Here is a 24,993-nt window from a genome sequence, read left to right as displayed (position 1 = left end):
TCCCCCTTGTCTCAGTCAACTGACGCTATAAATCAAATGCACACAAGCTTGGCAGCTACGTCAGACCCACGTGACTGCGAGAAGCGTCTCGGGGACTGTCGCGCTATGGCTGAGCAAGCGGTGATCGAGAACAGAGGGTGAGTATTTCTATTAACCTATCACATTCCCCGGTCTGTCAGAGCATGTATATCCACGGTAATGTTCCTTTATTATTTAACAGACAGTAAGTGTTATTAGAACAGCGACACTGTGCACCTTTTCCTGAAAATGCCCGAGTGTTGATGTCGAAAGTTAGACAGGCTGCCAGAAGAGGCACCACTTGGGTCAAGGTAAACCTGCGCCCCCACCCTCATTAGTTAATTGCTGGCTTTTTGTAAAGTGGCCCGTACTAAATGAGAGTGCTCGAAGACTGCAGAAGGTCGTTGGAAAAACTCACCGGTGCTTTGAAGGTATTGTCGGTGTGGTCCACAGAAGTAAAATAACGCTTTTATTGCAAAGCCGCTGGACTGCCATGTTTGTTTTGCCTCAGAGATAGTAGAGCAAATTGAGAAAACTGGTGTTCTTGGAATCCATCCTACCTCACAAACCATCCTACCCGTTGTTTCTGCGCATGCGCACAACACGAAATTAAGTAGCGAACCGTCCTACCTTTGTGAATATTAGCTACAAAAATACTCTGACGGGTAAAATTAACTGCCAAACCATCCTACCTTTGTGAATTTCACCTGCAAGCATACTTAAACAGTTAAAATTCAGTGGCGAACCATCCTACCTTTGTGAATATGAGCTAGAAGCATACTTTAACAGCTAAAGTTCAGTGGCAAATCATCCTACCTTTGTTAATAACAGCTACACACATACTGACGGGTAAAATTAAGTGCCAAACCATGCATGTTTGGCACTTAATTTTACCCGTCAGAGTGAATGTTACCTACAAGCATACTTTAACGGGTAAAATGAAGTGGCAAACCATCCTGGCTGTATGAATATGACCTACAAGCATACTCTGATGGGCAAAGTTAAGTGGCAATCCGTCATACCTACTTAAATTGGTGTTGGAATTACTCTGTGACAGCAGAAATGTGCATAAACTACTAACGGTAGGACGTTTTGCCAAACTAGGATGGTTTGTCAGAACACCGGTTTTAAACAAGAGTTTTGCAGTGGTGCGAATATTTTTCTATTCATGTGTAGTGATGGGTACCGGTATCCGGTGCCATCATGGCACCGGTTCTGACATAAACGGTAGTAACCAGACCGAAAAACAGCGCACATTTCGGTGCTTTATTTCGGTGCTTTTTTTCCCTGAGCTGTGATACACTTTGAATTCTAGCCAATCATTTTACGTTTCCGAGGATAGTAGGCGGGTCCAGGTACGTACGTTCTTTTAGAGCAGAGCTACAGATTAAAAATGCCCAAAGCGAAGCGGTCAAAAGTCTGGCTGTACTTCACAGCAAAAGATGCAAACTCAGCAGCCTGCAACAAGTGCTTTAAGCTGATACTGTGATACTGTCAAAGGAGGTAACACCTCGAATCCGATGAAACACCTGGCGACGCTTAGCGTTTGTTTTTAAAAGCCGAGAAATGCGCCGTATTTGATAGCTTGCTGCGAGACCTCACACCGAGCACATCTACTGCGGGTGTGGTGCCTGTTATCGGACCCGGAGTTAGCAACATCCCCCAAAAACCCGAAGAGGAGAGTCCTGGCCCCTAGCCCTGCCAGTGTAGCAGAAATGATGACGGATGATGATGGCAGCAGCAGCCGTTCTTCTCTGCGTGAGTAGCTTAATGTTGTTCGTGTATAATTTACGTTGAGTAGGCTAACCACGTTATTAAATTAATGCATGTAAGGTGAACTAGCAAACACAGTCGTAGTTACATGCGGCTGTCTTCTTGTTTGATGGCAGATACTCCCTTCACCCTGGCCAAAAAGGCTAAAATGACCAAAGAAAAAGTGGGAAACAGCTTTTTTTTTTTTTTTTTTTTTTTTTTTTTTTTTTTGCCATTGTTTAAGCGCTGCTTCCAGCCAAGAGTGATACCATATATGCCCTATAGCTGCAGAAAAGGCTAACATTGTTATCTTTTTACAAAAAAAAACAGCTGAACATGAGAGGTTTTTGGACCAATTTTGTGTTCTCCATTCTTTAGGCACCGGTTTGAGCACCGTTTAAGCACCGGCACCGTTTCAAAAGTACCGGTTTGGCACCGGTATCGGATAAAACCTAAACGATACCCATCCCTATTCATGTGCATAAAAAGCCCTCCGGAAATGCACAAAAAACCTTGATAAAACCATAAACCTTTTTTAAGTGTTATAGTAAATGCTTGATAATTTAAATAATGGAGATGATAGTTTTGCTGTCACGCGTTGTCATCGGCCAGTCCCTGTCCTTTGCCCTCATGCGCTTACTCTTTTATTATATCTCCAGGGTCATTCATAGAATGCTGTCTACTGTTGGTGTTCCCAGTCTGGCCAGCAGTGTGTGGGGCTATGTGGATAAAACAATAAGGTAATGTTATGAGCATCCACACACAGACACAGGTGTGACACTCTTTTACACAAATATCCACCTCCACTCAGACATTAGCTTTCATTATTGTAGCCTCACTTTGTTAGTTTGTATGTGTCACTGTGCAGGTCCAGTTTCCTTTCAGCTGGGTGATTTTCACAAGACTTAGTAGAGTAATGGAACGTAAGCAAAGGGAGAACTAAACTTAAACTTTTGTGTGACTCTTTAACTTACCTTTCACAATAACACACAGGGTGTCTCCTGCGTTTTGATAACCCTGGCAAACTCACGGGTTTATCAAGTAATTGCGTCTCCAACAATTGAGTCCAACACATGTATGTTAACAGGCTGAGACTAAATGGTTGCTTATCAGTGCAAAGCAATATAAATGAGCAGCACCACCCCGATTAACAAAAACCTGTTCAAAAGGCATTGTAATTGACGTTTCCAGACTTGTAAAAGGCATTTAGAGTGGGTTAAAAGTGAAAAGTGAAAGTGCAGTTCACAAATCACAGCCATCTCCTTGAGGTGTTCTGCATTATAAGGTGAAGACCCTACAATAATGCAGAGAAAACCCCAACAGCAGCCCAGATGAGAAACACATGCGCATATAGCGTAAATGTGCTTTTATATGTTAAAAAAATAATTAAGTACAACTAGTTTTGGATTGAACCTTCAGGACCTTCCTTGCTGCCTGCTGCCCAAGCATCATGTGTAATGATTTGAAAAAGAAAACAACAGCCATGGGGGGTGGAGGACAGTCTTAAAATGACCATGAAGACAAATGAGTTCCCCAAACAGTAAAACCTTCATGGGGGGGATGATCAGAACAGTTAAATTAGGCTGATTTTTAAGTCTGTGACTCTAGTTGTGCCTAAACAACACCGTAATGAGGCTGCTTCATTATGTCTGCCACATGTTGGAAAGGACTTTATGTGAGTTCTCTTGCAGTACTGACTTATTTAAAACAGAGGACCACTCAGGCAGCACAGATTCACACCAAGGCCAATGCCATACTTGATCAATTTAAAGCTAATTTTGAGGCTGCATTGTTTTGAGGCTGCGCTGCTGCTGCTCACTTAGAAAATAGAAGTGTGTGTGTGTGTGTGTGTGTGTGTGTGTGTGTGTGTGTGTGTGTGTGTGTCATTTGTTTAATTGTAAGAATTATTAGAAGTAGGCTTAGGTAAATGTTGAAACATGTGAAAGGGACTGATTGAAATCGCATCATTCACGTCCTGTATTGATTTCTCAGAATTCAAGCAGCCGAAAACCTTACAGACACACAGACAAACAATTTAAGTTGCCCTTTTCACTAGCTACAGCTGTTTTGATAAAGGACAAATAGTCCTTTATCAAAACAGTTGGAGATGAATGTTTTGATAATTAGTAAGTGAACAAGATGTCTATGGTTAGACTCTGTAAAGAAGGCCTTGTTAAAGGAACTAATGTGACCGATGTCAGGGAAGGAGAACATTGAGTGAAGTGTAGTGTGACGACAGCCATTTGTTTCCTCTTTTGATGTCTCTGCGTGTTGCCAGATGAGGTTTGCATGTCACAGAAGAACATTTTGTTGTTACTGACTTCTTACAATTTATGGCCTTGTTTGTTTGTTTTTTTTGGGGGGGGGTGACTTGCCTAAAGACAAAAGAAAACAAAGAAACTAAATTTTTGTGTCACAGCTTTGTGCTCTGTTATGCTTTTCCCTCAAGACCACACTGGGAAAGCAGAAGAACTTATTTCAGAGCCAGCTATGAAGTAAGAAGTTGCTTTCCCACACAGAGCAGCTAATGGAGAGGTCACTTTTACAATAAACACAGCTGTTTAGACATTCAGCCAAAAACCTTTAAGTATCTCCTTACTCTTAAGTCACACCCTTCTGTAGTTTAGTTATGCCTTCTAGTAGAAGGCCTGCCATAACACGTTGCCATGAATTAGGAATAAAAACCTTTTCACTAAAAAGAACATTGCAGCATGTGTTGGGTTTGCAATGTTGTATCTGAACAAACCACATGACTTCAGGAACAATGGGACTTGTTAACTAACAGTGTGTCCACATGAATCTGTGCAGAAGTCATGCATGTGAATGTTTACAGAAATATCTCAGATTTATCAACATCAATTTAACATTGCTTCTGCTCATTATTTACAGTTTTCCAGAGTACCAAAAACCACAAAATGCTCAGAATTACAATTTAAAAAAAAATCACACAAAAAAAACCCAAAGTGGAAAGATGTAGGCTTTTACCTCTTCATCAATTTTATTCCATTCATCTGAAAAAAGAAACAAATCCCTTTGGGTATCTTAAGAGATCTGTGCTTAAATAAATACCTCACAAACGGCATTGGGTCAGAATTTTCTCACAACAGTATGGGAGACTGATAAAGTCATACAGAGAAGCATTAATACAACGTATTGGTTCCTAAAGCATAAAGCTTCATGGATGCTTCATATTAAGGACTGCTCTGTTACATTAAAATACCAACACGGAACAATCTAAACATTCAGTGTGAGGACTCCATGAAGAACTACATGACAAAGCGATCTCTCCCTGGCAATGCAAAACTAAATTAACACTCCTAACAGCAAATGTAGAAGCTTTATCAGTTGAAAAATATGGTGTATATTTGTTTTTCTGCATGAAATTGTTTGCACAATTTTGCAATTTGTTATCAAATCATATTTGGATCATTTATTTTTTTACCCAAATTTTGCACTCTGGAAACTCCTACAAAAACATGTTCACACCTTTAAACCACTACATTTTTCAAAGCATCTGTGATAAATTCTGATGGTAATTTTGTGTATCAAGCCTGTTTTTTTGCTTGCTTAACCTGTTAGTAACCCTGATTGTTTAGCGTGTTGCAAAAGCAGTCCAAGCGGTAGAAAGCTGAGAAATGAGTTAAGTGAGGACCATACAGTAAGAGTCTGGTTAGCTAGGAGTCAATGTTCTGTGGTGCAGGTTTGTGTTATGAATCTTAGCCCTATGACTGTGAGTACCCCAAAGCAGCATGATGATGAATCATTATTATAATGATGTACGTTTGAAATATTAATATAAGGCAAACCATTCATATTCATACTGTTGTGCTTTTGTGTACGTAGGTGGTGCTGGATTCCCAACTGGCTGCCATCGTGGTGTCCAACTTCAAAGAGCCATCTGCAAGCTTCAGAGGAGAAGATGCTGCAGTGTAAGGATAAACCCAGTGTAATTTTTTTTTGTTTTTTGTTTTCTTTTAATTTAAAACATACACTTTTTGTACAGTGTGCAAAAGTAAACTCACCCACCTGTGGTCACTCACTCAAACACAACCTGTTTTGCTAAACAAAACCTGTATTGGCTAGAAATCAAATAACTTTTTGTAAATATGAATTAAATCTGCAAGCAGCGATAACCAACACCTTAAGACTTTCTTTGGCAAATTTGAGGTTGCTGCGGTCAGTCACCTTAAAACTGTAGCCCAAAGTGCATAACTTGACATTTCTTGTTCCCACTAGGTGGTGCAGTGACCACCATCAAATATGACAGGAGAAATGTTTTCAGGGGCGGAGCCTTATGAAACGTGGGAAGTTTGGTCCAGATTGGACAATGTATGTGTAAATAAGAGGAAACTATATTTTCATGGTGACTGGTTGAAATTTGCCGTGGTACCACGGCCACGCCCTTTGAAGAAAGCTCAAAAGTGTTGCAATTTAATATGGCCCAGGTCTGTAGTTTAGACTGACCAAATATGAAGTTGATCCTTGGAGGAGTTTGCAACAGTATAATGCCAGGAAGTCGCCAAAATGTCATCTTCAATTCAAAATGGCGGACTTCCTGTTGGGTTTGGGTCAGTGGGCTTCCAGACTTTACGTATGTGTGTACCAATTTTCATTCATGTAACTCAAACCGCATGCTGGTAGTACTACCATAGGTGGCATTATTGAACCATTTCCTACTCTGTACATGAGAAACTTCACCCGTTGCCTACTGGTGGTGGTCAGAGGGCCCGGTGGCGCCAGTGTCCGGCAGCCTCGCCTCTGTCAGTGCGCCCCAGGGTGGCTGTGGCTACAATGTAGCTTACCATCACCAGTGTGTGAATGTGTGCGTGAATGGGTGGATGACTGAATGTGTAAAGCGCTTTGGGGTCCTTAGGGACTAGTAAAACGCTATACAAATACAGGCCATTTACCATTTACAAACCAATAAAATAAGAAATTTTGCACGTGTTAGATCTGGTGAAAATGTACATGAGTTTTTTTAGCATCTTTAAGTCCTCAAAAATGCAATTGATGACATAAAATAATAATAAACTGAGCAGATGCATTGGGCCTTAGCGTGTTTCATGCTAATTACAAAATGTGTCTGAGATCACTTGGAAAGTATGTGTCTTATCTAAGACTACAAACAGCTCAGGAAAATAACTCATGACTTTCATTGCTCAAAATTTAAAGGAATATTAGATGTCGGTCTTCCAGAAAATGTCATGACAACAAGTAGAAAACATTAACCACAGTAGAATAGGAACTTATAAATAAAGTGATGATTACAGCTTTGAAAAATCAATAAGAAGTTCAGGGGCTGTTTTCTATGAATGACTTTAACCCAACTGTGCCTGCAGGATGTTACTAATGAACCAGTACGTGTGACAAATCGCATTGCTCTTGTTCTTCTTGTTCTTCTTCAGAGAATCTCACTTTTGGTGAAGACACCTGATTGATTCAGTAGTATCAAAAAAGATATGTTATTTAGATTAATGTGAAATGGAATATTTGACCCATCGTAATGTTCTTGAACTTAAAAGTAATCTTGTGCTTTTCTTTTCAGATGTCAGCACTGCATTTACTAAAGAGTTTGTTCCCATCTCCAACGACAATCTTCTGTGGACCCTGACTTTTTGCAATGACCATGTTAAAGATAAAACTCCCTTAGTTCTGCTGCATGGCTTTGGCAGCGGGGTGGGCCTGTGGGCTCAGAATCTGGATGATCTCTCCCAGCATCGGCCTGTCTTTGCACTGGACTTACTGGGTTTTGGCCAGAGCAGCAGGCCTGTGTTCTCAACCGATGCAGCAGAAGCAGAGGATCAGTTTGTCGAGTCCATAGAACAGTGGCGGGCCAGCGTGGGTCTGGAGTCTATGATACTTCTTGGTCACAATCTGGGAGGATACCTCGCTGTGGCATACTCCATTAAATACCCAGGCAGGTGGGTGCAGACAATGGGATTTCTCATATCTTACTGTATCATGACCCACATTGTCTGATACAGAAAGGTGGCAGGTTTGTGTAAAATGTCAGGATCAGAACTGTAGCATAAGCTAAAGTCAGGTTTTAGTCTCTTATTATTATAATAATGCGAGTGTTTTAGGCACTCCATATAGGAGCTCATCTTTTCTAATGTCCACTGTTGGCTAGCAGCTCCTGTCATCTGCAAGAGTGGCTGAAACGGACAGAGTTAATATTGTGATAATCTTTGCATATCACCTCTAACTATTGTTTCTATCCTGCCTTTTGAGAGTGGTGTGTGAATGTTGGTCTGCAGAAGTGTTTGGGCCTCTTTACACCTGCTGCCTCACAGCACACAGCAGGCAGATACTGTCAGGGACTGTTATGGAAAATACAGTGGAGTGTGTCAGTGGACACAAGAAATCTGATTTATCAACACATCAAACAAGTTTGTGTCATAAAGTCTCATTTTCTGTCCCCAAGAGCAGCTTGTTGGTCAGATCAGCTAAAGGAAGCCATGTGTTACAGCTGAGAGCTCCAGTGAGCAAGTGGGCAGAGTGTTGATTGCTCTATAAAACCAGAATAATATACATTTGAATAATCCTTTCATCACTGATGTAAATGGAACAAATGAAGTGGAACTTGCCTAGGAGGAGAAAAAAGCAGAGTCTGCAGTGAACACTGTTCTGAATAATGATTCTGCCCTTTTGCTGTTAACATGATTGTAGCAAAACATGCCAGCATGAGTACAGGATACAGTTGTAGCGGTGTGCCTTTAGGTGCTGGCAGCCTGTGATAACAGCAGTGTCCTCCAAAACGCTCTCTCCTCCCACTAGACTCTATCTCTCCTGAATCATCTCCTCCTGCCGCAGCTCCAGCTCGGAGCTTCCAGCATTCACCCGGCTCTCCCTAAGCGGCGCCTGATAAAATGTCCTCAATCCCTTATCACCCCTCTTCATCAGTAACACTGAAAATTCCCGCTTCCTGTCTTCTTATTGTTATCTTAGCGTTCCAAATGGTTTTAAGTTATAACTTCAGATGCTCTTGATCAGGCACATGCGTCCCCGATCTGTGCTCATTGTCCTCCTCCCCCCCCTCCTTGAACTTCATTCATATTGGGAACCACAATGTGCTCTCTGTACCAGTACAGAGTCCATTAAGACCATGACATGTCAGATTTAAATGGCTTATAATCACCTGTCAGTTTAGCTTCCAGTTGACTATGAAAATGAAAGTAAACTGCTTCATGGTGTCATGTAAATATCAGCCTAGCTCAGGGGTCTGCAACCTGCGGCTCTTTAGTCCCTATTAGAGATGGCACGATACCACTTTTTTATGTCCGATACCGATATCATAAATTTGGATATCTGCCAATACCGATATGAATCAGATGTAGTGTTTTTTTTAATCAATAAAACTGTTTTTTTAATATCTTGCTGCTTTTTGTATAAGTTCATACTCAAGTTAAAAAAAACAAAACAAAACACTAAAGCTATTCTGTTATACCTGTATGTATGTGTATATTTAAAAAAAAAAAAAAAAAAAAAAAAAAACACACTGCACCCAAAATATTTCATAGTTCAGCAATAATGATTAATCTAATGAACTTAAACCTACTCCATCCTCCATATTCTGGTATTTTAAAGAGTAAGCAACCTAACTAATAGGGTTCTAAAACTCCCAGCAAAAAAAAAAACAATAGGGAACCACCCACCCTCCACCGCATGATGCTTAATTGACGTAATCAACTTCAATTTGATGCAGTGTGAAAGAAATGCACAGAAATCAATTATTTTTCAAGAATAATTAAATAGATTCAACATCTTTCTTCAACAGAATTGCAGACTGCACAGATCATACCTTCCCAAAGGAAAAAGTACTATAGCTTACTAGGGTATATTAGACTTAATACTTATTATATACGGTAATGGAGTTCTATACATTTTACATCAGATTAAAACTTTGGCTGTAAAATTCGGATAATTATTTATTAAAAGCTAGACATTTTAAATGAGAATAAGAAAGAAAATGATGTCTTTGTGCCCCCTTTTCCCTATTAATGCCCTATCGGCCCCCCTGGCTAAACTTTGCTAGATCCGCCCCTGCACAGTTACCAGCCGTCAGCTACGTAGAAAAGGATCCTGGTGTAGAAAGTAATATTAAATAAATTCTAACAACAGCGTATCAAGGTTAAACGTGTTGCTGTTGTTCAGCTGTTGGTTTCCTTTCTGGCGCGAAGTGTGCCAAAAACAAAGAAGAGTGACTGACTCGCGACACAAAAGCCGATCAGCTGATCATTGATCAGTTTCATGATTGAAGTAGCAGCAGGAGAGGGAGAGAAGAGGCACTCGCTCCATATATCAGTTGTTAAGCTTAACGCGGGAATGCTTTACAAACATTCAGAGATGAACTTACACACTTGCTTTACTTCTCTCTGGGATAACTTCCTCGGAGATGAAATGCCAGATTGGTAGCGAGGCTCCAAATACACACAGCTGCTCTATCACGTGACGCATACTGCTGCGACGTGCTACGGTTATGAGCAGAGTTACGCCCTGTCGCAAGTTTTGTGAGGTGCTTTTTTTGATATTTAATGGATCGGATGACATTTTTTATTTCTCTCCGATATCCAATCCAGTAATTTACGTCAGTATCGGACCGATACGTAATATCGGATCGGTCCATCTCTAGTCCTTATAGTGCGGCTCCGTGTGGTTTGGGAAAATAAATTAGAAGTATTTAGCTGAAGTGTATTTTATTTATGTTAGTTTTTTTTTTTTTTTTTTAACTTGTAGTTCTAAATTGGAAGATTATTGTGATATTGAAATATAAAAATAAAATTATATTCTATATATTATTTTTTTCCATCCCTCAAAATAAGCGTCACACTCGCGGAAGCCTGTGTACCCGCCGAAACGCCGTGCAATTTATCGAGACTTTCAACCCCAGGCAGGCCAATTATGGATCTTCGGATCCACATTATGTCAGCAGCTATTCTCCACCGTGAACTATGTTAAAAACAAACACCGCTCACGCCTCACAGATGACAGCTTACAGTCCTGCGTAAAGATGAAAGTGACTTTGTACAGCCTCGATTTGCAGACGCTGTGAGCAGAGGTTCAGGAGCAGAAGTCCCATTGTAAACGTACCACGGCAGACCTGGCGATGTTTCCATGAACACACTTTTCAGCATCTCTTTATTGACCACTTTGGTTGCTGTACGCATACAGCCGGCTGTTGCTTTGCAGCTCACAGCCCGACACACACCAACACAACAGCATCGATAGCACAGACGTTAAGGCGGCGAGGCGTGACTGCGGGTGCTGCTCAGGTGCGTCTGCCTCCCCTGCAGCGGCACTGCAGACCACGCCCCGCCACACACATTAACCAGGTAAAATACATATTTAGGCAGAATTTTGCAAATATCTATTTTTCATTTTTCAGCAGCGCAGTGCTTTTTTTTTTCCTATTATTATTTTTTTTTTTTAAAAGTCAGGTCAAGGCTCCAAAAGCCCAAAGGCGATATAAGGGGCGGCTCACAACAGTTTTTGTTTGCTACATGGATCATTTTCGTTCAGCTGGGTGTCTTTCCTCTTGTTATATTTAAGAGTTCAAAATGTGTTAATTACATAAATGTAATTTTCTCTGTAGCACTTCATGAATTTCATAAGCAACACACCTTAGTTGTTCACACAAAGCATAAAAGTAAAAAACAATATATACAGTGTTATCTTCATTTTAGATGTCAAAAAGTATTTGCAGCTCCCAGTATTTTCTTTTGCATGGAAACCGGGTCCAAATGGCTCTTTCTGTGTTAAAGGTTGCTGACCCTTGGCCTAGCTTGATTGTGACCTGTTAGACTGTCAGCCATAGCTGGTTTTGTTCATATTTCTGCAGCACTAAAAACGGCCATCATCATGTCTGAAATGCATTTTAGCTCTCTTCCTGCTTCCTTAAAGCCAGTTTTCTTCTGATAGACTCCACCTTACAAGGGCTGTGTAAGTTTTCATATTAGCAATATCTGATCTTGGTGACCTCATGAGTCAAAAGTAAAACTGTGAAACTGGGCATTTAGAGCCATCTGAAAGTTTTTGGTCCACAGTTCATACTCTAATGTCATTATCTGAGAATTGTTTAATATGTACATTCACAATGTAACGGTGTGTATATATGGCAGAAATAAGCAAAAATAGAATAGGTCACCATTATTAAATTGTAAAAAAATACAAAAACAAAACAAAATGCTGTGCCGGAAAAGTTCTATTTGGGGGATGTATTTACTTTCTTGATGAAAAGATTTATGTCACATTCACATCTCTGTTAAAACAAAAAAATAATGCATGCACCAGGACACTGAATGCTTATAGTCATGTGAGGAAAATTAGGACACCCCATTAAATAATCAGCCCTTTATTATGAACCGTTCACATATCAATTTCCAATCATGATTTTATGTATTACTGGAAAAGAAAGTGACGTAATTGCAATTAAACAACAAAAATGAACATTTTGTGAAACATCAAAAAAAAAAGATATGAACAAAAATGTTTATTTCAATGGAGAAAAAAGGACACCCTACCCCCTAATAACTAGTGTTGCCTCCTTTGGCTGATATAACTTCAGCGAGACGGCTTTTGTAGCCTTTTACCAGTCTCTGACATCGATCAGAAGGTTTGCCCCACTCCTCAATGCAGAATTCCTTCAGCTGTGAGATGTTTGAGGGGTTTCTTGCATGTACAGCCTGTTTCAAATCACCCCACAGCATCTCAATGGGGTTAAGATCAGGGCTTTGACTTGACCATTCCAGGACTCTCCACTTCTTAGTTTTTAGCCAGTCCTTGGTGGATTTGCTGGTATGCTTTGGGTCATTACTGTATACTAGTATTCTATTGTATATGTTGTATATCTTATTCTTCTGTTCCTCTGTCTCTCTTGCTGCATTGAGCATGTGTATGACAAAAGAATTTCCCTCATTAACAGATGGTTTCACATGTTCTTCAAGCACCCTCTGATACGCAGTAGAATTCATGATGGATTCTATCATAGTGAGCTGGCCAGGTCCTGCTGCAGCAAAGCATCCCCAAACTAGGATACTGCCACCTCCATGCTTCAGTTGGTATGAGGTTCTTTTCTTGGAAGGCAGTATTTGGTTTACGCCAAACATGTCTACTGTTCTGGTGTCCAAATAATTCAATTTTAGACTCATCTGTCCAAAGAACATTATTCCAGAAGTCGTGGTCTTTGTCTATGTTTGCTCTGGCACTCTTCATTCTGGCCTTTATAATGTTTTTCTAAATGTCCTTTAGTTGTAGGTCTGTAAACAATTTATAACTAAAAGAGCAGGTTAACTTTTATTTTTGTTGTTGTTGTTGTTGTCTGGCTTACAGAGTAAAGCACATTGTCCTGGTTGAGCCCTGGGGTTTACCTGATAATCCGGAGACGACAGAACCAGACCGGCCCATCCCTGTGTGGATCAAAGCTCTTGGTGCCATGTTCAGTCCTTTCAACCCCCTGGCTGGCCTGCGACTGGTAGGACCACTGGGTAAGGTGCTAAAAGACAACAAAGTACCACAGTGCTAAAAGCAAACCCACAACCGGACTAGCTTAATAATCCCAGGGAAATGTGTCCATGCTGTGGCACACCAAAGTATTGGGGAAAAGCAAAGCTACAACAAAAGTATCAGGAATGGAGATGATAAACACGTGAAATTTCTTTTTCTTAAATGAGAAGAATGGAAATGACAGGATGCAATATAATGGGTGAAGATTTTCACTTATTGTCTGGAGACAATAAGTGAAAATGTATGCAGTATGAAACTGGGGGGATAGTTTTATATTAGTTTAATATTGCAGTATCACCGCTAATGTTCTCTTTGCACACCCAGACAACTACAACTGCTTGTTAAGGCAAGTGATGTGACGAGCACAATGTCATTCAGTAGAGTTTTCGTGTTTTTTGCTTTGACTTTGAAAGGAATTTAAGCCAAAACCTGGGCTCTCCCCAGTGTGACCAATCATGTAAAATGTAATGAGTACTCCTCATCTATTAATGGCTACATGCTTGTATTTGACACCTCTGTCTCTTCCCTGGTCCCCTGCAGGTCCCACTCTGGTGCAAACACTAAGACCCGACTTCAAGAAAAAGTTCTCCCTCGTGTTCACTGACAACACTGTGCCAGATTACATCTACCACCTGAACGTGCAAAGCCCCAGGTCTGTCTTTCTCTTTTATTAATGCCACTTGTCTCTAAAATGGCCATGGAAGCAATTTCTTCATCACCTTTTCTGCTCTCATCCACGTTTTACTACCTAGTATTAGAGCAGGGCGATATGACCAAAAATATTTATCACGATATACATTTGAAAATTTGCGATAACGATATAACTGACGATATAATTGACACGAGACAAAATACTTTACAACTCCACAACTTTATTAGTGCAAAAAACCATCAATGTATTTTCACTTAAACAAGCAGCTGTTTTTTATCTGCATTAAAGTTATATAAAAAATGTAACAGTGCAAATTCCTCGCTGACAGTTTAACCAAAAGGCATTTCCAGTGGAAACTGGCCGACATATCCTCAGCATAACCATGTATAATATCCACAAAACTTAAAAAGAGGTTATACACACACAATACGGTAATATTATGTTGAAGCACAGTACGTATCACTCCGCGAGGCTCCGCCTACGATAGCCGTAATGCTCCAACAATCCATCAAGCTTAGCAAAGTCGCACTGAAACGTGACAGATTTTCGAGCGCCGTGTACATAAAATCGTTTCGAGGTCAGTAAACACAACCAGAGTTCATACATAAGGGACGCGGGATTATAAGGGGCTCTGTCGACTTTCATAAAAATCAAAGGATTGATTTTAAGTGCGCTGTATTTTCCAAACAACACGGTAATAACGACGGCCCGCTAGCATGCTCTACCAAAAATAGTGCTTTGTTGTGTATCTGACGGACGAAAGCCAAACCAGTTCCACACCACTGAAGCTGCAGCATTTTTACAAACCAGTTCAGGTTCATCCGTTTCATTCAACGACCCGCTTTCGCTCTTCTCATTCTGCGTCACCGCCATGTGCGTATGAAAACAAAGGCACTGCGCATGCGCGTTTTACCCATATTCTATCGCCATATTTCATTTTCTTATCGTTGCCCAACATTATACCGGTATTACCGTGAACGGTATGATATGACCCAGCACTGCCTAGTATTATGTTTTGTCATATCCATTTTCTGTCATGTGCTCATTGATTATCTTTTCCTCGTCTTGTCACAGTGGGGAAACTGCTTTTAAGAATATGACGACGCCATGTGGCTGGGCCAAGAGGCCAATGTTGCAGAGGATTGACCAGCTGCAGTCTGATATCCCCATCACCATCATTTATGGCTCCCGCTCCAGCATAGACAGCATCTCGGGCATCACCCTCAAAAAGATGAGGCCACGCTCTCATGTGGACATCATAGTAAGTTTGTGTGTGTAGATGGATGGATTGATATCCCTTCAAAGTGTTTCTTTTTTTTTTTTTTTTTTTTTTTTTTCTTCCCTCGAAAAACTTAAATTTCACAATACATTTTTAAGGAATAAATTGCCAAAAACAGTTTTGAAAACCAATTTTTAAAGTGAATTTCCTGGCAGTTATTTCATGGTTCAACCTTTAAAAAAAAAATCCAACTGTCTTTCTGAATTTGGGTTCCAGATCATCAGTGTGATGACATTTTTATAGACTTTCTAAACTTGTAACTAATTTCTTCACACTTCCTCAAAACCTGCTTTATTGCTAAGATTTATTTATTTTGTATCAAGCTTGAGTTTTCAGATCCAACTACACAGATCCAACCAACTGCATTGGACAACAACTGTTCTGTAGCTCAAAGTGAACTGGTGATCTGTATATACAAATAGTAAAATAATACTTTTTACCTCAGACACACAGCTTGATACTTTAGGTCCTTGATGCTTTAGGCCAATCGGCTCTGAAATGACTCCTCTGCCTCCTCAGATGTGGTCTGACATATATCAAGAGTTTAAACTGCCCCACTGACATCCTGAAATATGTACAAAAGTGGTCGTGACACAGTTCCAACTCCTGGATCAAACCATGACATTCTCCCTGCTGCTGCCTGCTTGTGAGAACTGGATGAACCCAGAATCTCAATTTCTTTGTTTTCCTGTTTAGAAACATCAGGACCAGTTCATTACGTATGTTTGTTATACTTAAGTTTTTGAGATTGTCAAATTTAAATATTGGACAAAGATGACACAAGTAAACACAAAATGCAGTTTCTAGGTGTTTGTGTAAATAAAACTTACATGGCTCTGTTTGAAAAAGTGATTTCCTTCTAAACCTAATAACTGGTTGGGCCACGCTTAGCAGCAACAACTGGAATCAGTTGTTTGCAAAGATGAGTGGGTCAGAATTCCTTCAGAGCTGTAAAAGACTCACCCCCAGTTATCGCAGAATTGTTGTAATTCAGCCACACTGGAGGGTTTTTGAGCATGAACCACCTTTTTAAGGTCATGCTGCAGCATCTCAATCAAATTCATGTCAGGAGTTTGACCAAGCCACTCCAATCTCTTCATTTTTGTTTTTCTTAAGCCATTCAGAGCTGGTTTTTGTTTTGGAACTCAGCCATGTCGGCTGGGCTGACTCTCTTTCTTATGGTGGAGTCATGAACACTGACCTTAACTGAGCCAAGTGAGGCCTGCAGGTCTTTGGATATTGTTCTGGGGTCTTTTGTGACCTCTTGGATGAGTTGTTGCTGTGCTCTTGGGGTAATTCTGGTTGGCCAGCCACTTATGTTAAGGTTCACCATTGTTAAGGTTCACCATTCAATGATTTTGCCATTTGTGGATAATGGATCTCACTGTGGAGATTGTGGAGTCCCACAGCTCTAGAAGTGGCTTTATAACATTTTCCAGACTGAGAGATCTCAATTACTTTGTTTCTCATCTGTTCCTGAATTTCCTTGGATCATGGGGATGATGTCTGGCTTTTGAGGACCTTTTTGGCTACTCCACTTTGTCAGGGAGGTCGTATTAAAGTAATGTCTTGATTGAGAACGGGTGGCAGTAATCAGGGTGTGGCTAGAGAAATTGAACTTAGCTTTCCAAAGATGTGATACACCACCATTAATTATAATGGGAGGGGGGGACAATCACTTTTTCACACATGGCCATGTTGGTTTAGATTTTTTTTCCCCCCTCCTTTATAATAAACACCTTCATTTAGAAACTGCATTTTGTGTTTACTTGTCATCTTTGTCTAATTTTTAAATTTGTTAGATCTGAAACATTTAAGTGTGACAAACATACAAAAACATAGCAAACACTTTTTTTTTCACACCGATGTATATGTTACATGGCAATTTGGAATTTTGGGTCATTGTTTTGCAGCACATTCTGTGTAATGGCCTTTAGGACTAGGTGAGAGTTGTGGTAAGGGTTTGGCACTTAGGGGAAAAAAAATGGGCAGTTTCTTTCATACACCTGTCAAGTATGAGGATGACTGGATGAGCAGCTGCCTAGACAGGTGCAAAACAGACACTGAAATATTATGATATGCAAAGAAATTCTCATTACCACGGACTCGAGACATTTTAATTTCCTAACTCTGTGTTAATGAGTACAGATTCATGGGGTAAAATGTCCATTTTAAAAAAACAAAACAAAAGAAAAACAAAACTACAGGCTGCTGCAAACAAACAGTCACTATCTGACCTCTACAACAGTGTATTAGGGCGCCATTACATGGAAAAAAAAAATATTGATAATATATTATTATTGATTGAAAACAAAGTTGAAATTTCAAGATTAAAGCCTACAAGCTTTTTTGAGAAAAAAGTTGAAATGTGGAGAATTACAGCTGTTGTTTCAACACAAACTGCCACTAACTCAGAGGGTTGCTAGACCCTCTGAGTTAGTGGAATGTTCCTTCAGAATCTGTTTTAGTAATGAGGAAAGAAATGATGCCTCTTTTAGCACAGAAACGGTGCGGTGATCAGTACATGGATGTTGAAAAGAGTGCAGAAGAGTGGATTTGCACAAAATGAACTGGCTGGCTATGGCTACAGCCTCATGCAATAAAGAGGATGTATGTTGTATCACAAGAGGGCTGATCAATTTGTTTCACTATATAATTTTAGTTTATTTCAAAAAATAAATAAAAAAATACTACTCCGTAAAAGTTGGAGGTTTCGACTGAACCAAAAAGAACATTTTGAGGCTTCATCAAATAAAAATCGCTGGACAAAAGACTGATTTGTTGGTTTTGTACATGGGGTTTAGTTTACTTAAGCTTAAAATACATTTGTTTAATGAATTATATAAAAGAAAACCTCTCAGTTTAGCAGAGTTCCACAGATTCAGTGCCTTAATTACATGTGGAGCAATCATGCTTATGTGTATATTGACACATCAAAGGTAAATTTTTCTGCCATGAAGAACCGTGGAACTGACTGTATGGAGGCTTGAAATGAAACTGACTGATGCATACTGTAAATTTGAATGTTACTTTCCATCTTTGTTTTATGAAAGCTATAAACCGGAGACACAGCCCTCCTCGTTAAAATCATGACCTCACTTTATGACATGCCTTTTATATAGTTTCCATAATTTTTAATTGGCTGCTTCCCTTCTGATTCTCTTCCCTTCCTGCAGACAATCCGTGGAGCCGGACACTATGTGTATGCCGACCAGCCTGAGGACTTTAACTACAAGGTCTTGGAAGCATGTAACAAACTGGAATGAAAGCCGAGACGAGCTTGAATGTTGAACTCCAGTGGGGGGGAAAAACGGGGACGGACATCACTCTGTCACACACTGTGGAACCTCAAAATCCCACTTTCCCAAAGGACAAAAATAAGTGTTTGCACATTAAAAATATTGCAAAGTGAACAGTGACCTGGTGTGACTCGTACATGTTCTGTCATCTGACCAGTGAGTCAGCTGTATTCTTGGAAACTTGGTGAATGGTGACTCTGAGTTGACATCACTGATTGGGGCCTGTTGGCCTCCATCACATGCTTATTTTGCAGCACACAGAATCTTGTAGCTGTAGCGTCACTTGTTTTTTCTTTGTTATAAAGGTTTTTTGAAATTGCCTCTCCCAAATGCAGTAACCTCAGTGTTAAGTGAAGGCAGGTGATTATCACCTTTTAATACCATTTATAAACAATTTCATGTAAAAACTGTTGAAAGATAAATTATCACATTTTTTTTCTATTTCTGTGAGATACTGAGAATGAATATTTTAGCATGCTTATTTCATAAATCCAATGACAGCTGCAATAATAATGATATGAATATTAATATGATCATTTGAGTGATATCTGACTGAAGCACAACGGGTATTTAGGAGTTACAGTTACAATGTCATGTATTTGGTGTCCCATGCATTGTGTTCAGCCTATGGTTTGTGGTTTTTCCCATTTGATTCTGATACAGATACAAAACCTCGGTATACAGGACCACTGCATCAGCAACAGGAAGAGGTTTTAGATGAATCTGCTTCCAATAATAGCATGTGTCCTCTGTAATGTGCTTTCCTGTCAAACACAAGTGGTCGTTTCATCTGCAATAACTGTGAATATCACCATAAACCCTCTGTTGGCTTCCTCCTGTTTTTGACTGCTCTATTTGCATAAGTTAGATATATTTATATAGAGACTAAAGTGGCTTCATAGTGTAGTGTTCTGCACCTTTGTCTGGCAAAAAATCCTGGAAGGAGACAAAAACCTCGTTGGCTTAGCATTAGGAAGGACGTCTGGTTTAAAATTAAAAAATTAAAAAAAAAAAAAACTTTCAAATTAAACGTGGAGCTTTCTGTTGTGATGACCTCCTGTGAACAAGGGAGCAGCTGAAAGTAGCTTTATAATAGTCCATGTTATGGAGCGTATCATGTAAGGCAGGCAGTATATTCCATATTATTTATAACAGCATAAAGATACTATAGATTTTCAGCCTGGCAGTGCGGATCTATACAGCCTTACTGTAACAGTGGCTACTGTTACAATATGCGATATTTGGTGCGCTCTATGGGTTTTTGTCATAGACTATTAAAAGACAAATGTAGCCACCATGACCGTAATTACTGGTTTTCAGATTTGCATTTTTTGGGGGGTGGGGAGTGAAGTGACCATATTTACAGAGACACACCTTCTAATGGTGGTAAAGTAACACACTTCTGGGGGGCAGGGCTTTCAGCTGCACTGCTTCTCGACTTTGGAATTCCCTACCTCCTGATATAAGAAATATCACTCCCTTTTCTCTTTTCAAGTCTAGACCCAAAACTATGAGGTGCCGTAAGGGACATTATTACTGAAAACCACTACACAGATGTCTACTCAGCAACCTGCTAGTAGCCTAAGTGAAACAGCTGCATTACTTAACAATATATTAGCCTCAGCATAAGTCGAAATTTAGAATAGCAGGAGACGGGCATTATCCTGGTTATTTTTTTGACATATGTGCTTTTTGTCTTTTTTAGCAAAGAAAAAAATATTTTAAAATCATCAATAAAACCAGGGAGAGAAGGCTTAGCGTTCCTCCATTTAGCACAATGGATATGATATTTACTTAAAAGTATGATGATGTTAATAATGTCTGAGACACCCAATGCTAGATGATCCATATAAAAAAAATTGTGATGTAATTCAAATAGTGGCACATCATTAATATTTAGGGAAATCCAATTTTTTAAGTTGCACCAAATACATTGTGTGATAGGGCATAGAAAAAAAAAGATGTTCTAGGGTTTCATTTTCATCAGTACAAAAAGAACACTGATCCACCTCAAAGCCAAATCTCTTTTTTTTAGAAATTCTGCCACAGGATTAATTTTGTTTAAAGTGTGTTTCTTTAACTTTAGGTAGAATAGGCTATTTCATAAATTTTTAGTGTGCTTTATCCAGTGTATATGAAATAACTAAATTAGAACCATGCAATGTAACCATTCTGTTGTAACTATGAAATATTTTGTCTTTGAAGAAACTACTAATAAATTTCTTATTGCATTTTTATCAAACAGCTGACATTGCCCTAGCAATAAATTTGGGAGCACTTATGAGAAATTATTGTATATCATAAAATTTTTAATCAAATGAAGCAGAGGCAGTGGGACCAGTTCACAAAATTTGTTATATTCTCTTTGAGAACAGTTTAGACAATATTTTTCTGAAAAGTCTGTGTAACTTAGAATGACACCGTTATCATCCAACAAATCTGTTATGAATATAATCTTTTTGTTTAAACCAGTCACTCTTGAAAATTGATTTTTGATTAAGTGTTATTACCCTATTATTCCATAAGGTTGAATTATGGGGAGAAGTTGTGGGTAAATCTCATTTTCCCAAAAATGCAAAGTCTGTTTTGGAAAGTTTGATATCTTGATGGGGATTTTATTTACCTCAAAATCACATTTCAAAATAAAGTCTAATCCTCCTATTTTATTAAACAAGGATCATGGGATGTGGCGCTAATGGAGTCTAGCTGTGACAGACAAGATTTTAACCATTTAATTCTAAGGGTGCCAACCAAAAATTCTAATTCTGGAGTTTTGATACCACCTTTATTGTATTCCTTCACAAGCTGAGATCTTTCAATGTAATGGGTTTTATTCCTCCACAAAAATTTGAATATATATATATATGTATATATATATATCTATATATATAGATATATATATAGATATGTGTATATATATATACACATATATGTATATATATATATATACATATATGTATATATATGTATACATATATGTATATATATATATATATATACATATATGTATATATATGTATACATATATGTATATATATATATATATGTGTGTGTGTATATATATATACACACATAGCATTTTCCCTTAAGCTCTCCTCATCAGCCCCTGTTACAGAGTGAGTGTTCCTGTTCACCAGCGTGCCTCAGTAGTTTCCTCTTGCTGCCACTAGAGGGCACTCATATGTAGAGGTGCGGCTCAGAGGCCAGCTCTTCGTTTTTATTCACCAGTATCTCCTCTCATTTCCATCTTTTCAGTTCATTTGCAGAAATCAGACATATGACAGCAGATATGTTTCCACACTGGTAATTACAGAGGCAGTGCATGAGGAGAGTGAGGACTTGAGGTGTGAGATGGACTGAGGATGTCAAGCAGATGTGCATTGTGTTTACCCCCATCTCACCCCACTCCCTTCTCTGTTTCCTCTTCCTTAGATCCGGACTGAACATTAACACAGACATCGATCGTAAAAGACATCCTATCTGTTTTTATTCTCTCTGTGCTTTGATCGATATGGAGAGAGGAAATATGCAAGCTCATGTGAAAGTATTTCCAAGTCATATGGAGCTGGTGAGGGCAATTTTGACCCACTCAGCTGTTTGCAGAATGACTGAAGTGGGTCTAATGAAGTTTTCCTGTCTGTACCTTGAAAATGGGTGGAATGTCATTTGTTTCACTATGGAGTTTCATGGGGCTGTGCCCTTACATTAAATTATTACTAAGTATCTGCCTCACATTTGGATTATATTTGGCTCAGTTTGTTTCTTATATGTGAAACTGCATCCCCACCCACTGAGACAGTGAAACTAGAGCTTTTCTGGGTGGCTCATGAGTGCCATTAGTTGGGTATCAAGCAATTAACTTGGAGCACACCTCGGGCTACACACTAAAGCTACAGTAATGCCATCTTCTCTCTGACACAAGACCATTAAACACAACATGGCAAGGTGGGGCCAGTACAGACCTGTGAGTCACTCCACTCACTGAGAATATCCCACTGATGAATCACAGGACTGATTGGACTGGAGCTGGAGTTTTCAAACACTCATCGAGCCAAATCAGATGCAAGGAGGTGCACCATCATCAGAAAATCAGGTCCTATGCGAAGGCCGCCGATCCTCCCAAGGTAAAAGCACAGCGGGAAGCAGGGACTTTATTCTGATGCCGAGGCCACTGAAGGAAGGAAAGCAGAGGCTTTTAGAAGCTCCTTGTTTTGCTGTGTCATGCCTTGAAGCTCCTCCGGCTGACAGCTGTCAAACAGCACATGCACGTCTGACCTGACCAATGTGTCCTGCTTTGCTTTGCAGGTTCAGACTTCATATGAGCCCCACAGGGGAGGAAAGAAGTGATATGAACACCTTATGTGCATCTCACACAGCAAATCCAAATAACTTATTGCAGCGCATGTTTTAAGCTGGTGAAATCAGTTTGAATGCAAGTGTTATTGCCTCTGCATGTAGAGCTACCTGTAGGTTAACCACTAAGAGCTTATGAAGTAGAGTAGACGTGATCTATTTTTCCCTCACATTTCATATGAAATTATGTTACCGTAATTTAGAGATAACAAGTTTAAAACTCTTTATGTTACCAAAATTAAAGAGTTATTATTTTCAGTGTTTTTTGTTTTTTTTAAATTGAAACATTGTCACATCACCCAAGGATCTGTATTATTTTTGTACTGGAAAACAAAGAGAGTTTGAAGTTCACTTTGCAGGTCTTTATTTTTTTACACTGAGCACTTACACTTACAGGAGTTTGAGACTAGGGATGGGCTCACAGATCCATAATGAATCCTTATTCACTAAAAATAACAACCAGTCCTTGTTAACTAACAAATAATATCTCTTGATGGTAAGTAATTTGCAATAAGTTTATCCTGTTCATCTGGATGTTGCATTTTCAGAAGTCAGTTGGATGAGTGAGGAAACATAGAATTCTTCCACTAACAGTGAAATGTCCAGATGAACAGCTGATCAACTTTCTGGGAACAAATGAAACAGTAGAGCAAATGTTATGTTTTTCACTCTTGTTGTCTGTGACATATAACTTTATAAAATTCATAATCAAATCATTTTTAAGTGATGACATAAATACAGATGTGACTGGTGATTTTAGTGTCAATTATTCATTACATTTCATTGCTGGTAAACTTTTAACAATAATGTTTACACATTAAGTGATGCTTACTGAATCTGCAAAATAATTGAAGTTAACCCAAAAAAAAAAGAAAAGAAAAAAAGAGTTAAAGGCCTTCCTTTAGTTACCTCTAAATTGAATTGGTGGATGGAACTCTGTGAGTACTGGGAACTCACTGTCATGTTCAAGAAGCAAGTCTGAGGTGATTTGAGCTCTGGGAGCCCGTGTGATTTTTAGCCTGAATTTTTGTTCTTTTATTCTGTTGCTTGGTCTGAAGTTAAATAAGTTATATGTATACATGTCTACAGCCCTAAATGTATTGAGTTGCTATCATGATTGGGTGATTAGATATTTGCACCAGTGTATGCAAAGTATTACATGGGCCAAGTCAAGATTTTAGACAGAATTACTCATGCAATTTATTTTCTTTATTTCTAGCATTTTCTGCATTAAGACACCACTAATCACATCAAATTAAATATGAAATAAGTTCGAAATAACAGTCAATAACAGTGGTGCAGATTTACCTCAGATGGATGAGCACCCAACCATATGGTGCATGAATGACAGTGGACGGCCAGGATTCGAGTCCGACACTGAGGCCTTTGTAGTGGTTTTCCTTTCCTTCACTTTGTTCTGTAAATCAGCGGTCCCCAACCCCCGGGCCTCGGACCGGTACCGATCCGTGAGTCGTTTTGTACCGGGCCGCGAGAGTTGAGGCTCAGGTGTGAAATGTATGGTTTTCAGGGTTTTTTATCGGTTTTCAGCGTTATTTTGTTATCGTTTTTATCGTTAACTCAGTTTTCCTGGGTCTTTTCACGTGTGTTATGAATAAATCTTCTTTTTTTCGGTACCGGTACTAGTTTTATTTTGTTGTATTTATCCGCGACACCTTAAAGGCCGGTCCGTGAAAATAATGTCGGGCATAAACCGGTCCGTGGCACAAAAAAGGTTGGGGACCGCTGCTGTAAATCACTTAAACTCTCAACTGCTCTTCCTGGTTCCATTTAGGTAGGTTCATGTAGGTCAAGTCACCTGATGCAGCATTGAGTCACTCTGTTTCTTGGTCAAATAAGCCTTACAGAAGCTTGAAGGTGTGCTTTGTCTCAATGTCCTACTGAAAAAACAATGATGATGATGTGTTATCGCAGACAGCTGTGGTAGGCATGCTGATTAAGTGTTGCCTTAAATTCGGATTAAAATAACATCAGTAGCACCAGTACTACACAGTAGGACCCACACATTCAGATACCATCATCTGTTCACCTTCTCTGTGTCTCACAAAGACATGCCAGCTGGAGCTATAAAATCTCACAGACTAATCACATCAAAGTCCGGATTTCCACTGGTCTAATTT

The 24,993-nt window shown here is 39.4% G+C and overlaps 2 protein-coding genes across 2 annotated transcripts in view; one reads left to right on the top strand and one right to left on the bottom strand.

Moving 5' to 3' along the window:
* The window catches only part of ano10a (anoctamin 10a), a 37,298-nt gene extending 36,803 nt beyond the window's left edge, over nt 1-495 (bottom strand). Inside the window, exon 1 of the mRNA XM_084943623.1 lies at nt 437-495. The gene's annotated coding sequence lies outside the window, so the exon portion shown is untranslated. The remainder of the gene's footprint in view (nt 1-436) is intronic.
* Nucleotides 22-19,335, top strand: abhd5a (abhydrolase domain containing 5, lysophosphatidic acid acyltransferase a). Its single transcript, XM_084943626.1, has 8 exons — nt 22-137; nt 2,430-2,510; nt 5,614-5,699; nt 7,316-7,691; nt 13,099-13,253; nt 13,813-13,924; nt 14,999-15,185; nt 18,380-19,335. The coding sequence occupies exons 1-8, from the start codon at nt 37-39 to the stop codon at nt 18,467-18,469; spliced, it is 1,188 nt and encodes a 395-aa protein (XP_084799752.1). The 5' UTR covers nt 22-36; the 3' UTR covers nt 18,470-19,335.
* The last annotated feature ends 5,658 nt before the right edge of the window (nt 19,336-24,993 follow it).

Source organism: Perissodus microlepis, chromosome 11 (assembly GCF_051167445.1).
Source record: "Perissodus microlepis isolate ML-2025 ecotype Zambia chromosome 11, ASM5116744v1, whole genome shotgun sequence".
Classification (NCBI taxonomy): Eukaryota; Metazoa; Chordata; class Actinopteri; order Cichliformes; family Cichlidae; genus Perissodus; species Perissodus microlepis.
The sequence above is the reverse complement of the archived record's forward strand: the minus strand, read 5'-3'. Positions and strand labels throughout refer to the sequence as shown.